The 12,745-nt window shown below is 43.2% G+C and overlaps 1 protein-coding gene and 1 pseudogene across 3 annotated transcripts in view; one reads left to right on the forward strand and one right to left on the reverse strand.

The window, feature by feature from the left end:
- LOC126482316 (UDP-glycosyltransferase UGT5-like) overlaps positions 1–12,745 on the forward strand; it is a 64,150-nt gene that overhangs the window by 29,624 nt on the left and 21,781 nt on the right. For all 3 annotated transcript variants that reach the window (XM_050106356.1, XM_050106355.1, XM_050106357.1), the window contains exon 3: positions 43–885. In XM_050106356.1, the coding sequence (XP_049962313.1) occupies positions 43–885 (843 nt within the window). The remainder of the gene's footprint in view (positions 1–42; positions 886–12,745) is intronic.
- Positions 8,198–8,315, reverse strand: LOC126482582 (5S ribosomal RNA; annotated as a pseudogene).

Raw genomic sequence — 12,745 nt, forward strand, 5'->3', positions numbered from 1 at the left:
AATATTGTTTCATGTTTACAGTTTTTTCTTTATCTATTTCAGATGTGTGATAGATGGCCATCTCACCTTCTTGTGTTTCTTCTACTGGTAATATGGTCACCAGAGGAAGTAAAAACTGGCAGAGTACTTGTTCTACTGCCACACATTGGTAAAAGTCATTTCATGGCATTTGAACCTTACTTGCGTTACCTCACTGCAGTAGGACATGATGTTGTCGTATACAGCCACTTCCCACTGAAAGATCCACCCCCTAATTTCACAGATGTAAGTTTGCTTGGCTCTAGGCATCAGGATTATGCCACAAATGCTATTCCACCATTTTTTACACTGTTGCCTCTGAAGGCTTATATCACTGCATTTTTCTTTGGGTTGGGAGGTGTTTTCCAGTGTGCAGAAGTTCTTGGCTCTAAACCAATGCAAGAACTTATGAAATCCGATGAGAAGTTTGATCTCATTGTTACAGAGCTTTTCAACTCTGACTGTGTGTTGCCCTTTGTACACAAGTTTGGTGCTCCCCATATAGCATTAAGCTCCTGTGTCCCTATTCCAACGTCTCTTGATCGATTTGGAAATCCTGACAGTCCAGCATATATTGCAAATATGTTTCTGCCGCTTACAAATAATATGAACTTTTTTGAGAGAATTTCAAACACTCTAATGTATTTATGGACAAAGGCAGTATTTTACATTATGTATGACATACCTTCAGAATTAGTGGCTTGGTACCATTTTGGTTTATCCATTCCAAGGCTTAGTAGCATAGCATACAACACCAGTCTGCTGCTCATCAATACACATCCTGTTATCAATTCTCCAAGACCATATGTGCCAAGTATAATTGAAGTTGGTGGAATACACTTGCCAAAAGTCAAGAAACTTCCACAGGTGGGTATTATTGTATTTTTTAATTAATGAGAAATTTTGAATATTTCTATGTAATAGTGTAGCAATACTTGCTAAAGTACGTATTAATAAAAGTGTGAAAATAATGGAGTTACACCAATAAGAAATTTTGGAGGACTAACAGAAGTACTCATAATCAACCACCTGATGATATTTGGAAACTATAAATTTTTCCCCCCATGAACCATGGACCTTGCCGTTGGTGGGGAGGCTTGCGTGCCTCAGCGATACAGATAGCCGTACCGTAGGTGCAACCACAACGGAGGGGTATCTGTTGAGAGGCCAGACAAACGTGTGGTTCCTGAAGAGGGGCAGCAGCCTTTTCAGTAGTTGCAAGGGCAACAGTCTGGATGATTGACTGATCTGGCCTTGTAACAATAACCAAAACGGCCTTGCTGTGCTGGTACTGCGAACGGCTGAAAGCAAGGGGAAACTACAGCCGTAATTTTTCCCGAGGGCATGCAGCTTTACTGTATGATTACATGATGATGGCGTCCTCTTGGGTAAAATATTCCGGAGGTAAAATAGTCCCCCATTCGGATCTCCGGGCGGGGACTACTCAAGAGGATGTCGTTATCAGGAGAAAGAAAACTGGCGTTCTACGGATCGGAGCGTGGAATGTCAGATCCCTTAATCAGGCAGGTAGGTTAGAAAATTTAAAAAGGGAAATGGATAGGTTGAAGTTAGATATAGTGGGAATTAGTGAAGTTCGGTGGCAGGAGGAACAAGACTTCTGGTCAGGTGACTACAGGGTTATAAACACAAAATCAAATAGGGGTAATGCAGGAGTAGGTTTAATAATGAATAGGAAAATAGGAATGCGGGTAAGCTACTACAAACAGCATAGTGAACGCATTATTGTGGCCAAGATAGATACGAAGCCCACACCTACTACAGTAGTACAAGTTTATATGCCAACTAGCTCTGCAGATGACGAAGAAATTGAAGAAATGTATGATGAAATAAAAGAAATTATTCAGATTGTGAAGGGAGACGAAAATTTAATAGTCATGGGTGACTGGAATTCGAGTGTAGGAAAAGGGAGAGAAGGAAACATAGTAGGTGAATATGGATTGGGGGACAGAAATGAAAGAGGAAGCCGCCTGGTAGAATTTTGCACAGAGCACAACATAATCATAACTAACACTTGGTTTAAGAATCATGAAAGAAGGTTGTATACATGGAAGAACCCTGGAGATACTAAAAGGTATCAGATAGATTATATAATGGTAAGACAGAGATTTAGGAACCAGGTTTTAAATTGTAAGACATTTCCAGGGGCAGATGTGGACTCTGACCACAATCTATTGGTTATGACCTGTAGATTAAAACTGAAGAAACTGCAAAAAGGTGGGAATTTAAGGAGATGGGACCTGGATAAACTAAAAGAACTGGAGGTTGTACAGAGATTCAGGGAGAGCGTAAGGGAGCAATTGACAGGAATGGGGGAAAGAAATACAGTAGAAGAAGAATGGGTAGCTTTGAGGGATGAAGTAGTGAAGGCAGCAGAGGATCAAGTAGGTAAAAAGACGAGGGCTAGTAGAAATCCTTGGGTAACAGAAGAAATATTGAATTTAATTGATGAAAGGAGAAAATATAAAAATGCAGTAAGTGAAACAGGCAAAAAGGAATACAAACGTCTCAAAAATGAGATCGACAGGAAGTGCAAAATGGCTAAGCAGGGATGGCTAGAGGACAAATGTAAGGATGTAGAGGCCTATCTCACTAGGGGTAAGATAGATACCGCCTACAGGAAAATTAAAGAGACCTTTGGAGATAAGAGAACGACTTGTATGAATATAAAGAGCACAGATGGAAACCCAGTTCTAAGCAAAGAAGGGAAAGCAGAAAGGTGGAAGGAGTATATAGAGGGTCTATACAAGGGCGATGTACTTGAGGACAATATTATGGAAATGGAAGAGGATGTAGATGAAGATGAAATGGGAGATATGATACTGCGTGAAGAGTTTGACAGAGCACTGAAAGACCTGAGTCGAAACAAGGCCCCCGGAGTAGACAATATTCCATTGGAACTACTGACGGCCGTGGGAGAGCCAGTCCTGACAAAACTCTACCATCTGGTGAGCAAGATGTATGAAACAGGCGAAATACCCTCAGACTTCAAGAAGAATATAATAATTCCAATCCCAAAGAAAGCAGGTGTTGACAGATGTGAAAATTACCGAACTATCAGCTTAATAAGTCACAGCTGCAAAATACTAACATGAATTCTTTACAGACGAATGGAAAAACTAGTAGAAGCCAACCTCGGGGAAGATCAGTTTGGATTCCGTAGAAACACTGGAACACGTGAGGCAATACTGACCTTACGACTTATCTTAGAAGAAAGATTAAGGAAAGGCAAACCTATGTTTCTAGCATTTGTAGACTTAGAGAAAGCTTTTGACAATGTTGACTGGAATACTCTCTTTCAAATTCTAAAGGTGGCAGGGGTAAAATACAGGGAGCGAAAGGCTATTTACAATTTGTACAGAAACCAGATGGCAGTTATAAGAGTCGAGGGATATGAAAGGGAAGCAGTGGTTGGGAAGGGAGTAAGACAGGGTTGTAGCCTCTCCCCGATGTTGTTCAATCTGTATATTGAGCAAGCAGTAAAGGAAACAAAAGAAAAATTCGGAGTAGGTATTAAAATTCATGGAGAAGAAATAAAAACTTTGAGGTTCGCCGATGACATTGTAATTCTGTCAGAGACAGCCAAGGACTTGGAAGAGCAGTTGAATGGAATGGACAGTGTCTTGAAAGGAGGATATAAGATGAACATCAACAAAAGCAAAACAAGGATAATGGAATGTAGTCTAATTAAGTCGGGTGATGCTGAGGGAATTAGAGTAGGAAATGAGGCACTTAAAGTAGTAAAGGAGTTTTGCTATTTGGGGAGCAAAATAACTGATGATGGTCGAAGTAGAGAGGATATAAAATGTAGGCTGGCAATGGCAAGGAAAGCGTTTCTGAAGAAGAGAAATTTGTTAACATCCAGTATTGATTTAAGTGTCAGGAAGTCATTTCTGAAAGTATTCGTATGGAGTGTAGCCATGTATGGAAGTGAAACATGGGCGATAAATAGTTTGGACAAGAAGAGAATAGAAGCTTTCGAAATGTGGTGCTACAGAAGAATGCTGAAGATTAGATGGGTAGATCACACAACTAATGAGGAAGTATTGAATAGGATTGGGGAGAAGAGAAGTTTGTGGCACAACTTGACCAGAAGAAGGGATTGGTTGGTAGGACATGTTCTGAGGCATCAAGGGATCACCAATTTAGTATTGGAGGGCAGCGTGGAGGGTAAAAATCGTAGAGGGAGACCAAGAGATGAATACACTAAGCAGATTCAGAAGGAAGTAGGTTGCAGTAGGTACTGGGAGATGAAAAAGGTTGCACAGGATAGAGTAGCATGGAGAGCTGCATCAAACCAGTCTCAGGACTGAAGACAACAACAACAAATTTATTTCTGAACAAAAATTCAAAACAGAAAGAAAATGGGGGGGGGGGGGGGAGGGGGGGAGAATGGGAATATTACTAACACAGGAGTAGCAAGCAGTATTGTTTTATTCCTCCTTAGTACCTGCACTGTCTGTCTATGACCCTCTTTCGGGTGATGTTACAATTACTTGTACCTAATTCATAAGAGTTATTGTCTACCAAAAACCTCAGCCTCACAAATGTTGGTCCTATACATAGGGCTGAAATTCAATAAAGCAGAACTGGTCAAAGACCTACTCACCTTCTCCCAATCCCTATAGCGGAAACACTTTCTGACACTAACATCTCTGACCAAAACTAACCAAAATCCAATATGGAACCTTGTGTCTCCCAGTTCATTCCTCTGTCCTACTGTGACTGTTCCCTATTCCTGTCCAATGTACCCTTGGTTACCTTCCAGAAATTTCTTACCTTCAATCTGGCCTTATCCTTTTTTCTCAAACCCCTCCCAAAAACATAGGTCTCTTTTTGAAGGAAAGAAATCACCCAGAACATTAAGGCACACCTAATTTGATCACTCTACCTGCAGGCAAGAGCTCCACCACTGTGATGATGAACCACAGTGATTACTTGACAGGAGTTGTATGCCAACTGTCTCCCTTCCAGCTTCAAATCCTGTTGCAATAATCCCATCCCAGAAGTCCAGCATAAGCTTCAGCACCTACTCAGATCATTAGAAATACCTCCAACCCATTACCCACAGCCTAACTTTCCGTATCAGAGACACAAACCACTTTCTTCTTTGGCCCTCTACCACGTCACCTCATTACCACTTGGGTCCATTGACACCACATTTCCCTTTACATCATCACCACCTATGACCCACTACCTTTACAATGTCCTATCAACTCCAAACCCACCATCTCATTCCTTACACACCTAACAAGCTACACTCTTGTCATTAATTGTTTCTCCTATAAGTGAGCAATATACAAACAAAACTGTACCATGGCCATGGTTTGTGTGTCATCTCTCTTCCTAGCTACCCAAAATCACAACTCCATTATCTAGTGCATTTTCAATTATATGCACCCAGCCCCACAGTCTTAACATGTTATCGGCTATCCTCTTCATTTGCTCCTCCATAGTGCAACGAGTCATCTTTCTGAAAGTTGATCTCTGTTCATATCAAGTCTGCTAGTCATCAATATTACCGCCATTTTGATAGCTGCTATCCCTTCTGGGAAAAAAATCTGTCTTCCATACAGTTGGCCACTTGTGGATGGTGCATCTGCAATGATGAGCACTTAACTTGCCCAGTATGCTGAAGGTCAAGAGCTAGGTGCAATACCTATTCTACACAACCACCCATCACATTCTATTCTACATTAGTCTACATTAACGTCTCTTCTACCTCTGCTAGTCATTCCTTTCCCTGTTCCACTTGCAAAAATAACTGTCTATATGCTGTAATTCCTCTACATAGCCTAATTCCTCTTATCCATTTTTTGTGGTCCACCTCACCTGCAAGATGTACATTGATGGTGGTAGAATAATTCTGCAGTCAGTCACAAATGCTGTTTCTCTAAACATTATCAATAGTGTTTCATAAAAAGAACATTGTCTTCCCTCCAGGAATTCCTACCTGAGTTCAGGGAGCATCTTCGTAATACTCATGTGCAGATTGAACCTACAATAGCAAATCTAGCGGCATGCCTCTAAGTTGCTTCAATGTTTTCCTTTAATCTGACATGATGGGGATCCCAAACACTCAAGCAGTACTCGGAGATGGGACTCAGAATTCTGTATGTGGTCTCCTTTATACAGGGTATTACAAAAAGGTACCGCCAAACTTTGAGGAAACATTCCTCGCACACAAAGAAAGAAAATATGTTATGTGGACATGTGTCCGGAAATGCTTACTTTCCATGTTAGAGCTCATTTTATTACTTCTCTTCAAATCACATTAATCATGGAATGGAAACACACAGCAACAGAACGTACCAGCGTGACTTCAAACACTTTGTTACAGGAAATGTTCAAAATTTCCTCCGTTAGCGAGGATGCATGCATCCACCCTCCGTCGCATGGAATCCCTGATGCGCTGATGTAGCCCTGGAGAATGGCGTATTGTATCACAGCCATCCACAATGCGAGCACGAAGAGTCTCTGCATTTGGTACCGGGGTTGTGTAGACAAGAGCTTTCAAATGCCCCCCATAAATGAAAGTCAAGAGGGTTGAGGTCAGGAGAGTGTGGAGGCCATGGAATTGGTCCGCCTCTACCAATCCATCGGTCACCGAATCTGTTGTTGAGAAGCGTACGAACACTTCGACTGAAATGTGCAGGAGCTCCATCGTGCATGAACCACATGTTGTGTCATACTTGTAAAGGTACATGTTCTAGCAGCACAGGTAGAGTATCCTGTATGAAATCATGATAACGTGCTCCATTGAGCGTAGGTGGAAGAACATGGGGGCCAATCAATAAATCACCAACAATGCCTGCCCAAACATTCACAGAAAATCTGTGTTGATGACGTGATTGCACAATTGTGTGCTGATTCTCGTCAGCCCACACATGTTGATTGTGAAAATTTGCAATTTGATCACGTTGGAATGAAGCCTCATCCGTAAAGAGAACATTTGCACTGAAATGAGGATTGACACAGTGTTGGATGAACCATTCACAGAAGTGTACCTGTGGAGGCCAATCAGCTGCTGATAGTGCCTGCACATGCTGTACATGGTACGGAAACAACTGGTTCTCCCATAGCACTCTCCATACAGTGACGTGGTCAACGTTACCTTGTACAGCAGCAACTTCTCTGACGCTGACATTAGGGTTACCGTCAACTGCACGAAGAATTGCCTCATCCATTGCAGGTTTCCTCATCGTTCTAGGTCTTCCCCAGTCGCGAGTCATAGGCTGGAATGTTCCGTGCTCCCTAAGATGTCGATCAATTACTTTGAACGTCTTCCTGTCAGGACACCTTCATTCTGGAAATCTGTCTCGATACAAACGTACCACGCCACGGCTGTTGCCCCGTGCTAATCCATACATCAAATGGGCATCTGCCAACTCTGCATTTGTAAAAATTGCACTGACTGCAAAACCACGTTCGTGATGAATACTAACCTGTTGATGCTACGCACTGATGTGCTTGATGCTAGTACTACCCACATAAAATCCTGTGCAGAAATTGCAGCAGGGTCGGTATATGGTGTGGCTGTTTTCACGGGTGGCCCTGCCTTTGTTGAGATAGGATAAGTCTGTCACTGGACAAGAGTAGGTTCTGCTGGCTGGTGAATTGGACAGGTCTTGCATCTGTAGCTTCCTCAGGGATACAACCCATGTTGCAGGATGTTGGGAGTGGATGCAGCATGGGGTTGGACTAGGATATTTTGTAGATTATGTGGTTAGCAGATTACCTCTTTAGGTAAGATGGGAAGGACTGCAGGGAGGATGTCCCTCATTGCTTGTTATGGTGGTAGATGGCTGAAGCCCTGGCAAAGAATATAGTTCAGTTGTCTCAGTCCAGGATTATACTGGATGATGAGGAATTTATTCCTTTGCAGCTGATTGTTGGAGGCAGTGGGAGGATTAGGGCATTTGAGGAAATGGCATGGGAAATCTGTTTGTGGACGAGGTAGCACTCTGTCTTAAGGCTACAAGTGGCCCATCAGGACCATCCGACCACTGTGTCATCCTCAGTTGAGGATGCAGATAGGAGGGGTGTGTGGTCAGCACACAGCTCTCCCGGTCGTTATGATGGTCTTCTTTGACCGGAGCCACTACTATTCAGTCGAGTAGCTCCTCAGTTGACATCATGAGGCTGAGTGCACCCCGAAAAATGGCAACAGCACATGGCGGCCTGGATGGTCACCCATCCAAGTGCTGGCCATGCCCGACAGCACTTAACTTCGGTGATCTGATGGGAACCGGTGTATCCACTGTGGCAAGGATGTTGCCTGTTTGTGGACTAGGTTTGGGGAATAGTTCCTGTCTGTAAAAGCCTTAATGACACCTTCAGCATATTGGACAAGTATGGTCACACCATATTGGAGAAGGGTGGCCACATTATATGAGAGTGATTTTTGTGGTGTGCAAAGGATGACAACTGTCAGATTGCAGGTACTGTTGATGGTTAATGGGCTTGATTTGGATATAAATGTGGATGGATCCATCAGAGAGCTGGAAGTCAATGTCCAGGAAAAGGGTACATTGGACTGAGGAGGACCGGGTGAAGCAAGTGGGTGAGGAAGAATTGAGGCATTGGAGAAATGAGGCTAGAGCGTTTAGACCCTGCATCTGGATCATGAACCTGAACCAGGCGAGGGACTTGGGATTTATGAAGGCTATGAAGACTTCCTGTAGATGACTTGTTAACAGATTAGCATGGGAGGGTACCCAAGACTGTGCTGCGGACTGTAACCCCTGCACTCACACCATCTTCGCCGCAGTTTCCCTTTCCTCTATTATGTTGCTCCCTCCAAATTCACTCCCTCACAACACTGCACATCACTGCACAAACTAACTGGTTTTTGTGGGAGTGTGTCACATTCATGTACTATTCACGTTCCGCCTGTCCCTCCCACATTCCTATCTCATCCACCTGCTGCCTCCCTCCATGCCATCATCCATCATTACGCAACCCTCCCTCTCCACTCTCCACTTTTTTTCTCTTCTCACACACTCCACGCAACACAACCTCTCACCCGCATTGTACCTGCCGAACTGCAGCCTGGATTCGTGTAATCAGCAGGGTGTCAGGGAGAGAACAAAAGCTTTCCAAATGTGATTCAGTACAAGAATGCTGAATATTTGATGGGTATATTCAATAATTGATAAAGTGGTACTGAAGTGAATTGGGCAGAAAAAAATGTGTGGTACAATTTGAGTAAAAGACAGGACTGCTAAGAAATAGTCAATTAGTTAATAGTGGGAAAGGAGGAGGGGAGTGGAAGTTGTAAACAGAGATCAGACTAGAATGGTGTGCTTCATCAAAGTGGCCTTCAGGCTGGACACAATAGCTGCTGCTGCTGCCAGTAGTACTATTTACTTATTGTTTGTTTATTTGCTATTTTCTTTTAGCCTGTTACCTAGATACAAGAACAGACCAAATGTTGCACAGGAATTAGAATGTATGAAAATAACAGTTAATATTTTAATATATCTTCAGATGAGTTAATATACCTAAGCATTGTGATGTTTAAGGAAAAAAATTAGTAAAATATCTATTTAAAAACAATATATAAATAATTTTAAAAACCTATAACTACCCATTGTGCATCTGGCAGACGGATACATGTTCATCTAGAATCCAGAAGACACATGATGTTGGTCTACTGTACTATGCTATATATTGCTACATCACAATTTTTTTAATTTCAGACTAGACTATACTACAAAGCACTACATTACACTGCTGTACTGGCATCAGAATGAAACCAGATTTCCTCATAGTCTGAATAGTTAGCCCCTGCAGCACTGAAGCACAACTCAGCATTCATAGGGACTGTGCTATTTCAAGATGGCTGTCAGGGTCCCAGGAATTCCATCCTAGACATTGCTGATGCTCATCTCCAGAAGGTTGTTGTAGGTGGATGTTCTGTTATGGTGTCTCTCTTTGCCATGATGTGTGGCCTCTTCTTGGTTCACTCTTACCCATGTTGGTTTGCAGTTTACAAGCTGATACTTTAGCTGTCAGCAAGTTCAGATTGTGCCAAAACTCCCCATTTATATGTTGTGGGCTATTGTATTGCCAAACATGTTATTTTCCTGGTCTGTAATAGCTTGTCTAATGACGTGATCCACGTACTGATTGCTCCACATTCTTTGGTGTATTTTTTCAGTAAGTAGCTGAGATATAGACCATCTCCCAACAGGTATAGCTCCCTTGTTTGCAAGGAATTATGACATTCTTGATCTTTCTTTTACATTAGAAAGCAAATGTCAGGTTCACCTCCCTGTTCTGCCCTGTCCCAGATTTCTTGCCACTCTCTGTCAATCCATGCCTTCATTTCCTTGAATCCAATATCTCCTTTAATTTACCAAATTTTCCCTTCACTTGAGCCAGTATTTGCATCTTCCATCCTTACTGCTGGCCCTGTGGTAGTAAGCCTAGTATTATCAGCAATGCCCCAGTAGGTGTTCTACATGCACCCATTAGGTACAAGAGTAGACTTCTCACTGCTCACAGAAGAGGTTCTGCTGTCTTTATCTTTCTGGCTCTGTATTATCTTACCATTCTTTGGTAGGTGAAAGTAATTTGAAAAGAAATAAGTTCTTTGGTAGGTGAAAGTAATTTGAAAAGAAATAAGTGTTCAGTGAGTTGATTTATTGTTCCAAAACACACAGGATTACTCTCCTGGCAAATTCTGTCTCATGTACTCAACTATCCACTATTCAAGATCATAATTAGAAGTGAATAAGCCACAGTTTATCCCTTTCAGTAAATAAATTTAAGTTTACTTGCCTTTCAAAAGAAATATTGTATTTGCACCACACTCAGTCAGCAGGGTTTGCTACGAACATCTGAATTCAAGTTAAAGTTCACTAATTATTTTATTATTATTATTGGAGCTTCATAAGTTTTGCACTGTGCCTTCTGCACTTGACAGTAAATCATAAAGCAACTTGTGGGTTTTAGTGTTGTAGTACTGCTGAATCCAATGATGCACACTATAACACATGTAATAAGCGCTATTTTATTACTCAGAAGCACACATATACAGTCATATACATTCTGGATTCTCTGTGCATGTGTGTACACTTTCGCACGTAACCACAGACTACCACAAAGAGCTTGCCAAAACAAAGATATTACACGCAACTTGGTCGATAGTCACCACATTACCCCCCCCCCCCTCCCCCCTAGAGTGTTGAGCAAAAAACAAATATTGGGGCATATATGTAAAGGAAACACCCGGGGGGGGGGGGGGGGGGGGGGGGTGAGTGTTTAAACTGAAACCATACCTTACATTACATTACATTAGTAACTGAAGTCTTTGAGCCAGCAAGGGGGCCGGATGGTCCTGTCTGACTGGCTGAATCCTCGTACAGCAGTCAAGGGATCCGAGGAGGGGATGGTAGGTTTTGAGGAGCCGGGGTAGTGGACCTGAATACCTGTTGCAGTACATAGTACTTTTACCATTGATGGATTAGTACCAAGAAGCAATGAGACAGACTGGAGAAGATGAATTTGGGTTACGTTGTCATTGGGGACGCTGGCTCGTTCGTAGAAGATACACACATTATCCAGCTGCATAACAAAAAAACTCTTTAGAGCTGCAAATAAAATCTGTGTTCACATTCACTACCACTTCCATACACGGGCTGACAGAATCTCCACACGAGTTGTCGTCGGCAACATCACACGTTCTGGGGCTGGCCCCTGATATGTCACTGAATCCTAACAGGGGAGAGGCAGGGGGCTGCCTTTAGGAGTTGGAGTCATCACATGCATCACTCTGTATGGGAATGTCACATGCACCTTTAGCACTGTCACATGACTGGAAATGGGTAATGTCACAAGTTTGGGAATGGGCGTCACTCATCCGCGGACTGTCGGTAGATGCCTCGTGCAAGGCGAGTGTATCAGGGGGTTGGGGCTGACTGGGTGGGGTATCGGGCAGTTCTCCCAGAGACCACACCAGTTTGAGGTGGCAGACAGATACCGTTTGAGGTGTGCCATTAATGAGCACTTCGAACATGTTGGTACGCCGCGATATGACTCTGTGCGGGCCCAAGTATGGAGGTCTGAGTGCTGGTCGGACAGTGTCATCGCACACCATGACGGGAGTGCATGACACCAAGTCCTTATACAGAAGTACGGGAGGGAGCAAGTGCAGTCGAGAAGGAGGCACGCAAATGTTATTGATTAGCTCCTTGACATGCCTGACAAATGTCGAGTCGCAGATTTCATCTGGAGGAAGTGAAGGCTCGACTAGATCTGCTGGGAGTGTGAGGGGTTCTCTGTATAGTACTTATGCCAGGGATGCGCCAAGATCATCTTTGTACGTGGTCCGAACACCTAACATTACCCATGGTAAGGCATCGGCCGACTCACTTCCGTGGCACATCAGGGAAGCTTTAAGCGTTTGGTGCCAGCGTTCAACAAGCCTATTGCTCTGGGGGTGGTATGCTGTAGTCCTAAATTGTTTCACTCCACAGAGTTCACAAAGCTGTCGGAAGAGGGCGGACTCGAACTGGCGTCCCTCGTCAGTGGTGATAGAAGCTGGGCTGCCGAAGTGCGAGATCCACATTAATAAAAGGGCTCGGGCCACTGCATCGGCTGTGACAGTAGTGAGAAGAATTACCTCTATCCAGCGGGTAAACCTGTCAATGGCAGAGAGTATGTAACAGAAGAGGCTCGAGGGGGGTAAGGGCCCAATGATATC

Source organism: Schistocerca serialis, chromosome 5 (assembly GCF_023864345.2).
Source record: "Schistocerca serialis cubense isolate TAMUIC-IGC-003099 chromosome 5, iqSchSeri2.2, whole genome shotgun sequence".
Lineage (NCBI taxonomy): Eukaryota > Metazoa > Arthropoda > Insecta > Orthoptera > Acrididae > Schistocerca > Schistocerca serialis.